The sequence below is a fragment of the Felis catus genome, chromosome X (genome assembly GCF_018350175.1).
Source record: "Felis catus isolate Fca126 chromosome X, F.catus_Fca126_mat1.0, whole genome shotgun sequence".
Classification (NCBI taxonomy): Eukaryota; Metazoa; Chordata; class Mammalia; order Carnivora; family Felidae; genus Felis; species Felis catus.
The window spans coordinates 57,686,523-57,700,700 of record NC_058386.1 but is presented as its reverse complement, the minus strand read 5'-3'; the positions used below and the strand labels follow the sequence as shown (position 1 = coordinate 57,700,700).

Genomic DNA, 14,178 nt, shown 5'->3' with positions numbered 1-14,178 from the left:
CCCTATACTGTTTCCCACAGCGGCTACACCAGTGTGTATTCCCACCAACAGTGTAAGAGGTTTCCCCTTTCTCCGCATCCTTGCTAACATCTATAGTTTCCTGTGTTGATAATTTTAGCCATTCCCACAGGTGTGACGTGCTATCTCATTTTGGCTTTGATTTGTATTTCCCTGATGATGAGTGATGTTGAGCATCTTTTCATGGAAACATGTCTATTTATGTCTTCTGCCCATTTTATAAAAACTTGGATTATTTGTTTTGAGGGTGTTAAGTTTTATAAACCCTTTATATATTTTAGCAACTAACCCTTTATCAGCTATGTCATTTGCAAATATCTTCTCCCATTCCATAGGTTGCCTTTTAGTTCTGTTGATTGTTTCCTTCACTGTGCAGAGGACTTTTATTTTGATGTAGTCCCAATAGGTTGTTTTTCTTTTTGTTTCCCTTGCACTGGGGACATATCTAGAAAGAAGTTGCTTATGGCCAGTATCAAAGAGGTTGCTGCCTGTGTTAAGGTTTCAGGTCTCACATTTAGGTCTTTGATTCATTTTGAATTTATTTTTATGATGTTGTAAGAAGTGATCCAGTTTAATCCTTTTACATGTTGCTGTCCAGTTTTCCCAACACCATTTGTTAAAGAGACTGTCATTTTTCCATTGGATATTCTTTCCTGTTTTGTTAAAGATTAGTTGACCATATAGTTGTGGGTTCATTTCTGGGTTTTCTATTCTGTTCCATTAATCTATGTGTCTATCTTGTGCCAGTACCATACTGTTTTGATCACTACAGCTTTGTAATATAACTTGAAATATGGAATTGTGATACCTCCAAGCTTTGCTTTTCTTTTTCAAGGTAGCTTTGGCTATTTGGGGTCTCTTGTGATTCCATACAAATTTTAGGATTGTTTGCTCTACTTCAGTGAAAAATACTGGTGGTATTTTGAAAGGGATTGCATTAAATATGTAGACTATTTTGGGTGATATATACATTTTAACAATATTTGTTCTTCCAATCCATGAACATGAGTGTCTTTCCATTTCTTTTGTGTCATATTCCATCAGTGTTAGATAGTTTTCAGAGTATAAGTCTTTTACTTTTTTCGTTAGGTTTATTCCTAGGTGTCTCACGATTTTTGGTGTAATAGTAAATGGGATCTAGTCTTTGATTTCTCTTTCTGCTTCTTCATTTTTAGTGTGTAGAAATGCAACAGATTTCTGTGTGTTGATTTTGTATCCGGCAACTTTACTGAAATTGTGTGTCAGTTCTAGCAAATTTTTGGGTAGAGTCTTTCGTGTTTTCTATATGGTGTATTGACTTCCTTGCCAATTTTGAGGCTTTTTATTTTCTTTCCTTTTTTAAAAAAATTTTTTATGTCTTTATTTTATTTTGAGAGAGAGACACAGTATGAGTGGGGGAAGAGGTAGAGAGAGGGAGACACCGAATCTGAAACAGGCTCCAGGCTTCGAACTGTCAGCACAGAGCCTGACGTGGGGCTCCAACTCACAGACTGTGAGATCATAACCTCAGTTGAAGTCGGATGCTTAACTGACTGAACCACACAGGTGCCCTTGGAGGCTTTTTATTTCTTTTTGTTGTTGGACTGCTGAGGCTAGGACTTCCTGGACTATGTTAAATAACAGTGGTGAGACTTGACATTCCTGTCTTGTTCCTGACCATAGAGGAAAAGCTCTCAGTTTTTCCCCATTGAGGATGATATTAGCTGTGGTATTTTTTGATATGGTGTTTATTATGTTGAGGTATTTTCTCTCTACTTTGTTGAGGGTTTTTTTTTAATCAAAAATGGATACTGTATTTTGTCAAATGCTTTTTCTGCATTTTTGAAATGATTATATGGTTTTTATCCTTTCTTTTATTAATGTGGTGTATCACATTGGTTGATTTATGAATAATGAACCACTCTTACAATTTAGGAATAAATTCTAGTTGAGCATGATGAATGATTCTTTTAATGTGTTTTTAGATTCAATTTGTTAGTATTTTATTGAGAATTTTTACATCCATGTTCATCAGGGATATTGGCCTGTAGTTCTATTTTTCAGTGGAGGTTTTTTTTTTTCTTTTCCTTGCTTTGGAGTCAGAGTAATGCTGGCTTCATAGAATGAATTTGGAAGTTTTTCTTCCATTTCTATTTTTTTGGAATAAGTTGAGAAGAAGCCATCTGGCCCTGGACTTTTGTTTGTTTGGGAGATTTTTGGTTACTGACTCAATTTCTTTGCTGATTATCAGTCTGTTCAAGTTTTCTATTTCTTACTGTTTCCGTTGTGATAGTTTATATAATTCTAGGAATTTATCCATTTATTCTAGTTTGGCCAATTTGTTGTCCTATAATTTTTCATAATATGCTTTTAGAATCCTTTGTATTTCTATGGTGTCAGTTTTTATTTCTCTTCCCTCATTTCTGACTTTATTTCAGTCATCTCTCTTTTTTCCTTGAGAAGTCTGGCTAAAGGTTTATCAATTTTGTTTATGTCTTCAAAGAACTGGCTCTTGGTTTCATTGATCTTTTCTATTTTTTAAGACTATTTCATTTATTTCTGCTTTAATCTTTATTATTTCCTTCTTTCTACTAGTTTTAAGCTTGTTCTTTTTTTTTATCTTTTAGGTATAAGGTTAGTTTGTTTCAGATTTTTCTTGTTTCTTTAGAGAGGCCTATATCACTATAAGATTCTTTCCTAGAATTTATTTTGCTGCATTCCAAAGAGTTTGCACCCTTCTGTTTTCTTTTTTATTTGTCTCCATGTATGTTTTGATTTCCTATTTGATTTATTTGTTGACCTATGTGTTTAGTATCATGTCGTTTATCCTCCATGTGTCTTTTTCCTCCAGATTTTATCTTTTTTAAAAAAACAATTTTTTAAATGTTTATTTATTTTTGCAAGAGAGAGGCAGAGCACCAGAGGGGGGAGGTAGAGAGAGAGGGAGACACAGAATCCGAAGCAGGCTCCAGGCTCTGAGCTGTAGCACAGAGTCCAATGGCGGGGCTGGAACTCAGGAACCCTGTGATCATGACCTGAGTGGAAGTCAGATGCTTAACCAACTAAGCCACTCCAGATTTTGTCTCTCACTTCAGTTTATTGTTGTCAAAAAAATGCTTGGTATGATTTCAATATTCTTAAATTTATTAAGACTTTTTTTGTGGGCTATCATGTGACATATCCTGGAGAAAGTTTCATATGCACTTGATTTTGAAGATTTTGATTACTTATTAAATTTTACCTGTTATTGGTAACAGGTTCAGATTTTCTATTTCAACCTGATTCAATCTAGATAGGTTGCATGTTTCAAGTATTTATCCATTTTTTTAGGTTTTTCAATTTGTTGGTATATAATTATTCATAGTAATAATTTATGATCATTTGTATTTCTGTGGTGTCAGTTTTCATGTTCTAAGCCAAACATGATGCGTCCCATAAGCTTGGATATGCTGTGTTCCCAGTTTCTTTTGTCTCAAAATACTTTGTGATTTTCCTTTTGATTTCTTCTTTGACTCATTGGTTGTTCGGGAATGTGTTGTTTAATCTCCATGTATTTATTAATTTTTCATTTTTCAGTCATTTATTTCTAGTTTTTTACCATTGCGTTTTGAAAAGACACTTGATAGAATTTCAGTCTTCTTAAATTTGTTAAGGCCTGCTTTCTAGCCCAACTTATGGTCTATCCTAGAGAATGATCCTTAGGTGCTCTTTAGGAGAAGTATGTATTCTGATGCTATTGGATAGAATGTTCTGTAAATATTTGTAAGGCCCATTTTGTCTATAGTGTTATTCAAGTCCACTATTTAATTTTCTGCCTGGGTGATCTATGTATTGTTGAAAGTGGGGTGTTGAAGTCCCCTATTGTTTATTATTGCTCTCTATTACTCTCTTCAGTTGGTTAGCATTTGATTGATTAATTGTTAAATTCAAGTATAATTAATATACATTGTTATATTAATTTTGGGAGTACAATATAATTATTCAACAATTGTATACATGTCTTAGTGCTCATCAAGATAAGTGTACTCTTGGGGTGCCTGGGTGGTTCAGTCAGTTAAGCGTCTCACTCTTGGTTTCAGCTCAGGTTGTGATTTCATGGTTTGTGAGATTGAGCCCCGTGTCTGCTTGGGATTCTCTCTCTCCATAGCTCTCTGCCCCTACCCCACTCACTCATGCACACATGCTCTTTCTCCCTCTCTCTCAAAATAAATAAACTTAAAAAAAAGATAAGTGTACTCTTAATCACCTTTGTCTCACTTATCCCCTACCCATCTTTTCTCTGGCAGCCACCAGTTGGTTGTCTTTATTTAGAGTCTCTTATTGTCTGTCCCCTTTTTCCCCCTTTGTTTTGTTTCTTAAATAACACATATGAGTGAAATTGTATGGTATTTGTCTTTCTCTGACTGATTTCACTTAACATTATATTCTCTAGACTCTCTAGTTTCATCCATGTTATTGCAAATTGCAAGAGTCCATTCATTTTTATGGCTGAGTAATATTCCACAGTGTATATATATATATACTATTTTTTTTTTTTATCCATCAATGAACATTTGGGTTGTTTCCATACTTTGGCTATTTTAAATAATGTTGCAATATACTGTAAATAATGCTGCAATAAGCATAGGGGTGTAATGTTTTCAAATTAATGTTTTCCCTTTTTTAGGTAAATGCTCAGTAGTAGAATTACTGGATCATATGGTAATTTTAATTTTAAGTTTTTGAGGAAACTCCATAATGATTTCCACAGTGGTGCTACCAATTTTCATTGCAACTAACAGTACATAAGGGTTCCTTTTTCTCCATATCTTTGCCAGCACTTGTTATTTCTTGTGTATTTGAATTAACCGTCCTGACAGGTGTGAAGTGGTATCTCACTGTGGTTTTAATTTGCATTTTCATGATGATTAATGATATTGAATATCTTTTTGGTTAATATAAGTTTTAAATGTTTAGTTGCTCTAGGGGCACCTGGGTGGCTCAGTCAGTTAAGTGTCTGACTTTAGCTCAGGTCATGATCTCACGGTTCGTGGCTTTAAGCCCCACGTTGGGCTCTGTGCTGATAGCTCGGAGCCTGGAGCCTGCTTTGCATTCTGTGTCTCCCTCTCTCTCTCTGCCCCTCCCCACTTGTGCTCTGTCTCTTTCTCTCTCTCTCTCTCAAAAATAAATAAACGTTAAAAAATTTTAAAAAATAGTTACTTGCTCTAATGTTGAGTGTGTATATATTTACAATTGTTATATCCCCTTGATTAATTGACCCCTTTATCACTATATAGCGGCCTTCTTTGTCTATTGTGAGCAATTTTGACTAAAGTCTATTTTATCTGATATAATCACTGCCACTTTTGCTCTTTTCCTCACCATTTGCATATAATATCATTTTCAGTCCTTTCAGTTTATGTGTTTCTTTAAAGATAAGTTAGTCTCTAGTAGGTAGCATACTGTTGGAGTTATTATTATTATTATTATTACTATGATTATTATTATTATTATTATTAAAAACCCATTCAGGGGCATCTGGGTGGCTCAGTTGGTTAAGCATCCAACTTCGGCTCAGGTCATGATCAGTTCATGGGTTTGAGCCCCGTGTCAGTCTCAATGCTGACAGCTCAGAGCCTGGAGCCTGCTTCAGATTTTGTGTCTCCCTCTCTCTTCCCCTCCCCCGCTCATGGTCTGTCTCTCTCTCTCTCTCTCAAAAATAAATAAACATCCAAAAAAATTATTAAAAAAAAACCCATTCAGCCACTCTGTGTTTTTGATTGGAGAATTTATTTCATTTATATTTAAAGTAGTATTGATAGGTAAGTACCTACTATTCCCATTTTGTTAATTGTTTTCTTAGTTTTTAATTCCTTTATTTCTTTCCTTCTATTGCTGTCTTTTTTTAATGCTTATTTATTTTTATAAATTTTTAATGCTTATTTATTTTTGAGAGAGAGATAGAGAGAGAGACAGACAGAGCATGAGTGGGGGAGGGGCAGAGAGAGAGGGAGACACAGAATCCGAAGCAGGCTCCAGGCTCCAAGCTGTCAGCACAGAGCCCCACGTGGGGCTCGAACTCACGAACCATGAGATATGACCTGAGTTGAAGTCAGACCCTTAACCGACTGAGCCACCCAGGCTCCCCAATGCTTATTTATTTTTGAGAGAGACAGACCGCAAGCACAGGAGGGGCATAGAGAGAGGGAGACACAGAATCCCAAGCAGGTGCCAGACTCTAAGCTGTCAGCACAGAGCCCAAAGTGGGGCTCGAACTCATGAACTATGAGATCATGATCTGAGCCGAAGTCAGACATTTAACTAACTGAGCCACCTAGACACCCCTCTCTTGCTGTGTTTTTAAAAATTATTCTTGTAGTAGTATGCTATAATTCCTTTTTGTTTATCTTTTAATGTAGTATGAGTTTTTTCTTTGTGGTTATCATGCGGTTTACGTAAAACTTCTAGATATAACAGTCTATTTTAAGCTGTTAACTACTTATCTTCAAATGCATAGAGAAACTCTACACTTCTGCTTCTGCTCTCCCCACATTTATGCTATTCATGTTACACTTCACATACTTTTATATTGCACACCTGTTAACAAATTTTTATAGCTATAGTTGTTTTTAACATTATTGTTTTTAACTTTTATAGTAGAGATAAAAGTGATTTACACAGTATCATAACAGAATTGGGGTGTTCTGAATTTTATATATTTTTATAACCTATTGAAGGATATTTTGGATGCTTCCAAGTTTGCACAATTTTGAGTGAAGTTTCTATAACCATTAACATGCAGATTTTTGTGTGGACATTAGCTTTCAGCTCATTTGGGTAAATGCTAAGAAGGACAGTTACTGGATCATATTGTGAGAGTATGTCTAGTTTTATAAGAAACTACCAAACTATCTTCCAAAATGGCTCTACTATATTTTTTCTTACTAGAAATGAATGAGAAGTATAATTTCTCCACATACTCACCAGCATTAGCTTTTGTCAGTGTTTTAGATTTTAGCCATTTTAATAGTTGTACAGTGATATTGTTCTAATTTGCATTTCCTTGGTGAAATATAATGTTGTGCATCTTTTTCTGTGCTTATTTGCCATCTGTATGTCTTCATTAGTGTGGTGTCTGTTCGAGTCTTTCTCCCAATTTGTTTGTTTGTTTGTTTGTTTATATTTTGGGAGAGCACTCACGTTCCCTCTCCCTCTCTCTCAAAATAAATAAACAAACATAAAAAATAAAAATGCAACATCAAAAGCACAATCCATGAGAGAATAAAGTGTGGGTTGGACATCATTAAAATTAGAAACCTCTGATCTGTGAAAGACTGTTAAGAGAATGAAAACATAAGCCATACTGTGAGAGAAAATATTTGCAAAATATGTATCTGATAAAAAATTGGTGTCCAAAATATGCAAAGAATTCAACAATAAAGCAACAAACTACTAAATCATAAATTGGGGAAAAGGGGGCATTGGGGTGGCTCAGTTGGTTGAGTGTCTGATGTCGGCTCTGGTCAAGATCTCTCAGTTCATGAGTTCAAGCCCCACATTGGGTTCATTGCTGTCACCCTGTCAACCTGTCAGCACTGAGCCCACTTAGGATCCTCTGTCCCCTCTCTCTGCCGCTCCCCTGCTTGCTCTCTCCCAAAAATAAATAAGTAAATAAACAAACAAATAAATAAATAAATCAGGGAAAAACAAATACCATATGATTTCACTCATATGTGGAATTTAAGAAATAAAACAAATGAGTATATGGGGACAAAAGAGAAAGGCAAACCAATAAACAGACTCTTAACTATAGAGGAGAAACTAATGGTTACCAGAGAAGAGGTGAGTGGTGGGTAATGGGTTAAATAGGTGATGGGGATTAGGTAGTGCACTTGTGCTGAATACTGGGTGTTGTATGGAAGTGTTGAATGTTCACACATGAAACTAACATTACACTGTCTGTTAACTAACTGGAATTTAAAGAAAAACTTTAAATAAATAAGTAAAAAATAAAGAGTCATCACCAGATCAAAGATCACTTCAATTTTCTTCTGTGTTACTTTCTAAGAGTTCTGTTCATTGGGGTTTTATATTTAGGTTCATGACCCATTTTGACTTAGTTTTTGGAAGGTTTATGGTCTGTGTTCAGATTCTTTTTTTTCTTTTTACTTTGCATGTGGATTTCCAGCTGTTCCAGCACAATTGGTTGAAAGGACTATCCTCTTTCTTTTTTTTAAATTTCTGGTAACCCCCTCTACCAGTGTGGAAATTACTTAGTGTTTCAGTTCTTTTAATGGTTGTCTTAAGAAGAGTAGAGTCCTTATTTAACTGTCTATGTTTGCAATGTCTGTACTGCACTTTTGCTAATTTATGTTGTCTTATTTTTCAGTTCATTAATTTTCCCTTCTCATGTTTCTAATCTGCCATTAAGCCTATCGATTATGTTTCCACTCGGGTTATTGTATTTTTCATTTCAAGCAGTTCCTCCTTTTCAAATCATCAAGGTCATATTTTGTGTTTTATATTTCCTACAAAGTTCTGTGATATACAAGATGTGTAACAACTAATATGGCATGGGCAGTAGTCAGTCAGAATTGATATCAGGTGGAAACAACCACTGTATTGTATCAAAATGTCCTATTGAATATCAACCTATATATATATCAAAAATACATATATATCTTTTATTTCCTTGAACTTTGCAAACAGGTGTTTTATAGACAGTTTTTGATAATTTTGGTGTCTGCATTTTGAGAATCTGTTTCTGCTATTTGTTGTTTCTGCTGAGTCTCACTTATGGTGCCTTGCTTTTTAGTATGCTTGATTTTTTTTTTATGTTTACTACTCATGATTCTTGAAAAATTATTTTTGGAAACATTTTGAAGCTTAAGATGAAGTTTCCTTCCCCCAGAAAGGATTTACATTTGCTTCTTCAGATGCTTGGGACCAACGTCAACTAAATTCATCACTTGAGGTCTTTTGGCTTCCCCTATGATGTAATTTGGTGCTGTAAATGTATGAGAAAGCCTGTGTCACACCACAGAGATTGGTTCTCCCCACCCCATTCTGCTATGTTCCTCTCAGAACCAAAGGAACTTTCTTTGCAGTCCCCTGGGGATGTGGGTGGGAGTAGTTTACTTGTGGTTTGCCCTTAGCCTAAGAGTGTGATCCCTTGGGTCTTGATGTCTTTTTCCCTGACCTAGTGAGTTTCATTAAATCTAAGCTAACATTTGTTTAGATTTATAAATGCCCCCCAGAAAAAAAGTGGCTTTAATTCTCTGCTTGTTTTTCTGGAACCTCACTTTTCCTTAGGTTTTAGTGTCTTGTAAGTTGCTTTGGAATAGAAAAAAATGTTATCTAACATTTTTCATTGTTTTCAGTAGGAGGGTCAGTCTGATGTATTTAATGCACACTATTTACATAAGCAGAACTCACTGCTTCTTTAGTGTTTTAAGAGAACAGTTCTTTAAAAATTTTACTTAGAATCACATCTTTTCATGAGGAGTATCCTCAGCCGTTGTGATTATGTTAATAATATTAGTAAAATATGGTAAGGTCTTCCTTATTACTTTTATAAAAGAGGTCCAATATTTCTCTTTTTCAGGCTAAAGCATCAGTGAGAGAAGCTGAACGACGTGATCCTGCAAATATTTTCACTCAGTTTTATATATTCAAGATTGCGGTTTTAGAGCAAAACTCTACCAGAGGTATAAATGTTATTTATGAATTATATTTGACTATTAATACAAATAATAATAATCCTTTTGTACTTTAAAGAAAAAAAACATTGTTTTTAAGACAGCGGAGTTGTATATTCTATATTCTAGCTTTCCTATGTAATTAAAAATTAAGTTTACAAAACTGTGGGGTAAGAGGGAGTTTATACTGCAAACCCAATTCAGTTAAGAATTGTCTTAGACAATCAAAGCCTCCAGCGTACTTTTATTTTAATTTTTTATTAGTGTTTATTTATTTATTTATTTATTTATTTATTTTTAAAATTTTTTTTTAACGTTTATTTATTTTTGAGACAGAGAGAGACAGAGCATGAATGGGAGAGGGTCAGAAAGAGAGGGAGACACAGAATCCGAAACAGGCTCCAGGATCTGAGCTGTCAGCACAGAGCCCGACGCGGGGCTCGAACTCAGGAACCACGAGATCATGACCTGAGCCGAAGTCGGATGCTCAACCAACTGAGCCACCCAGGCGCCCCTGTTTATTTAGTTTTAAGAGAGAGAGAGAGAGAGAGAGACCAGGAGCAGGGAAGGGTCAGAGAGAGAGGGAGACAGAGAATCTGAAGTAGGCTCCAGGTTCTGAGCTGTCAGCACAGAGTCCAATGCAGGGCTTGAACCCATGAACCAGAGCTGAAGTCAGACGCTCAACAGAGCCACCCAGGTGCCCCAAAATAGATTTCCTATTAAACTTTGTCATATTCTATTAAAATAAAATAATTTTACTTCTTAAACATAACACCAGCTCAATCTTTTTACTTTTTCCCCAGTTATCTGTGACCATTTTTTAAAGCCATGTTTATTGATGATATATAGAATAAAATTTACTAGTGTATGATTCTATGGGGCTTATTTATATTAATAATTCTGTGAATAATTCTATTTGTTTTGACAAGTATATACAGTCAGGTAACCACCATTACAATCATGATACAGAACAATAAAATTACTCAGGCTCCTTTGTTGTCATTCCTTCCTGCCACTTTTAGCCCTGGGAACAACTAATATTTTTGCCTTTTCTTGAATGTGATATAAATGGGATCATATAATATGAAGCTTCTTGTGCCTTTTTTTCACTTAGGATAATGCATTTGAAACTCATTCATACTGTTGTTTCCGTAGTTCTTTTTTATTGCTGAATAGTAATCTATCGTATGTATGTACCACAGTTTGTTTCTTCATTCACCATTTGAAGTATGGATGGTTTCCATTTTGGGTGACTGTGAATAAACATGCTATAAACATCTGTTTACAGATTTTGTGTGATGATAAGATTTAACTTCTGTAGGGTAAATTTCCAGGAATTGGATTTTTGGGTTTTATGATAAATATGTGTTTAACTTTATTAGAAACTGCCAACCTGTTTTCCTAAGTAGATATACAATTTTACATTCTAACCAGCTATGTATTAGTGTTCTAGTTGGTCTACATTCTCACCAGCACTTTGAATTGTCCTTTAAAAAAAATTTCTACCCATTCTAATAGTTGGGTAGTGATATCTTACTGTGGTTTTAACTAGCATTTTTGTAATGTCTAATATTTGACATCCATATATCTTCTTTGGCAGAGTGTTTTTATAAATCTTTTAACCAGTTTTCTATAGGGAACTTTGTTTTCTTTTTCTCTAATTCATCTCTATATGTTTTATTCATCTTATACCATAGTAGCTCGAACATAGGAAAGAAATATATTTTGGTTACTGAGATATAGGGAACTTTGTTTTCTTATTGAGATTTGAAAGTTCTTTATATGTTTTAGATATAAATTATCAGATGTGTTTTATAAATTTTTATTTTTATTTTCATATCAATGTCTTTCATGAGAAATTTGACAGTCTAATTTATCCTTTTTCTTGTTTTATGGATTGTGTTTTTGGTAATATACCTAGGAAATCTTTATCTAATCTAAGGTCACAAAAATTTTCTCCTATATTTTCTCCTAGAAATTTTATAGGTTTAAGTGTATGGTTAGTTCTATGATCAATTTCATATTAATTTTTGTATTTAATTTAAGGTATGAACCAAAGTTATTTTTTATTTTTTATTTTTTTGCACATGGCTATCTAATCATTCGGCATCATTTTTTTCAGCATTATTTATTTTAAAACTATCTTTTTTCAACTGAATTGCCTTTGCACATTTATTAAAAATTCAGTTGTCGGGGTGCCTGGGTGGCTCAGTCGGTTAAGCATCCGACTCTGGATTTTGGCTCAGGTCATGATCTCATAGTTTGTGAGTTTGAGCCCCAGCCCCATGTTGGGCTCTGTGCTGGCAGCATGGAGCCTACTTGGGATTCTCTCTTTCTCACTGTCTCTCTGCCCCTCCCCTGCTTGTGTTCTCTCTCTCTCTCTCTCTCTCTCTCTCAAAATAAATAAATAAAACTTTAAAGAAGAAAAGAAAAGAAAATCAATTGTAATATGTGTGTTTGGGTCTCTTTCTGGTTTCTTAATTCTGTTGCATTGATCTATTCATCTATCTTTACACCACTTTTGCACTGTCTTAATTAGTTTAGCTGTGTAATAAATTTGAAATCATGTAGTCAAAGATCATAACTTTATGTGACTTAATACTTTTAATTATGTTGAGGCTTGTTATATGACCCAGAATATTGTCTTTATTTATAAATGTTCAATGTGCACTTGAGAAAAATGTATATAAACTATAGATGTTTATAACATTCAGGTCAAGTTGATTAATAGTGTAAAGTGTACTATATCCTTGCTGATTTACTACTTGTTCTATCAATTAAGAGAAGGTACTGAAATCCTTGAATACAATTGTGGATTTGTTCATTTTTCCTTGTAGTTCTATAAGTTTTTGCTCTTTGTGTTTTGATATGTTGTTATTAGATGCATAGATATTTAGGATTGAATATCTATCTAAGGAGTTAAATGAATTAACTCCTTATCATCACAGAGTAACTTTCTGTCACTGATAATATTCTTTGCTCTGAAATCCATTTTGTCTGATATTACTATAGCTACTCCAGCTTTCTTTTGATTACCTTTACCATAATACATATTATCCCATGGTTTTTCTTTTAACTAATTTTGGCTTTATGTTTAAAGTATGTTTCTTGTAGGTAGCATGTAGTTGAAAGTTGCTTTCTTTATTTCAGCATGACTATCTGCCTTTTACTCAAGTCATATAGACCGTTTGTATTTAACATGATTATTGATATGGTTAGGTTTAAGTTTAGCATCTTGTTATTTGTCTTCTGTTCGTCCTGTTCTTTTTTGCCACTTTTCTTTTTTCTACTTTCTTTTGGATTATTTTTTATGATTGTATTTATTTCATTTTTGGCTTATAAGCTCTCTTTGTTTTGTTATTTTAATTGTTACTTAAGTTCTGTAGTGCATATACTTAACTTACTGTATTCTACCTTTAAGATACATAATTGAATGTAATACCACCATTCGTTTTTCAGTTTTCGTTCTGTTTTATAATCCATTTTATGAGTGTACCAAAATGTATTTAGCCCATCCATCATTGATGGAGTTTAGGTTGCCCCTATATTGCACTCTTAAAAAAATTGCAGGATGAACATATTTTTATGTTTTTGTTCACTTTTGCAAATATATCCATGGGATAAATTCACAGGGGTGAATTGCTCAATTGGGCATTTTTCTGACATTCAAGTCTTCCTTGACAGTTTAGCAATTTATATGAATTTATGAAAATTAATATTTTAAAGCTGTTACTGCTCATAAAATGAGTTCCAAAGTCACTGTGGTATAATTAACCCTAGATTGCTATTATCTTTGATAAGAGTATCTCCTTTTCTTTTTTTTTTTTAACTCTTTCCTTCTCTTTCAGCTTTGCGGGCAATTAATACATTAGAGAAGTTAATAACAGGTGTAGTACCAAAAGAGAATGCGCTACGTATGGACAAAGATTCACCTGTCACGCTTCTCAGTTTAGTTGCCCAATTTGCTCTAGAGGTAATTCTTATGTATTTATCTATAAGATTTTTTTACCTCTTTTCCTTTTTAAGATATAATTAATGGAAGTCCTTAGAGGAGTTTGCTACAAAGAAAAGAAAATTGGTCAGTTGGTTGTGAGAAGTAGGATCAGGGGTTTGTTTGTTTGAGATGAATGAGAATGTTTATATGCTGATGGAAATGATCCAGTAAGAGAACAAAAAGTTGACATTGTGAGAGAGAAAAGGGAAAAGTGTTAGAGCAATGTCCTTAAGCAGGGGGAAGTGATGGACACAAGTGTGTACATTCAGGGATTGGCTTTAGGAAAGAACATGCATAGTTCATCTATGCTAGCAGTTGAGAAGTTGGAGTATGTGGTGTGGTCCCTGGTGTTTGAATAAATGTAGTAGTGGGAATCTGGAAGTTTTTTTCCTGGCTGCTTCAGTTTTTTCAACAAAATAGGAAACAAGATCATCACCTGAGAGTGAGAATGGGAGAGGAGGTGTTGGGGAGTTTGAGAAGTTAGGATAAGGTGTACACTAATCATTCAGA

At 34.3% G+C, this 14,178-nt stretch overlaps 1 protein-coding gene across 3 annotated transcripts in view; it reads left to right on the top strand.

Annotated features, from left to right (window-relative positions):
• TEX11 (testis expressed 11) overlaps positions 1 to 14,178 on the top strand; it is a 244,864-nt gene that overhangs the window by 145,060 nt on the left and 85,626 nt on the right. For all 3 annotated transcript variants that reach the window (XM_045050778.1, XM_045050777.1, XM_006943797.4), the window contains exons 17-18: positions 9,581 to 9,683; positions 13,523 to 13,647. In XM_045050778.1, coding sequence (XP_044906713.1) covers positions 9,581 to 9,683; positions 13,523 to 13,647 — 228 coding nt within the window. The remainder of the gene's footprint in view (positions 1 to 9,580; positions 9,684 to 13,522; positions 13,648 to 14,178) is intronic.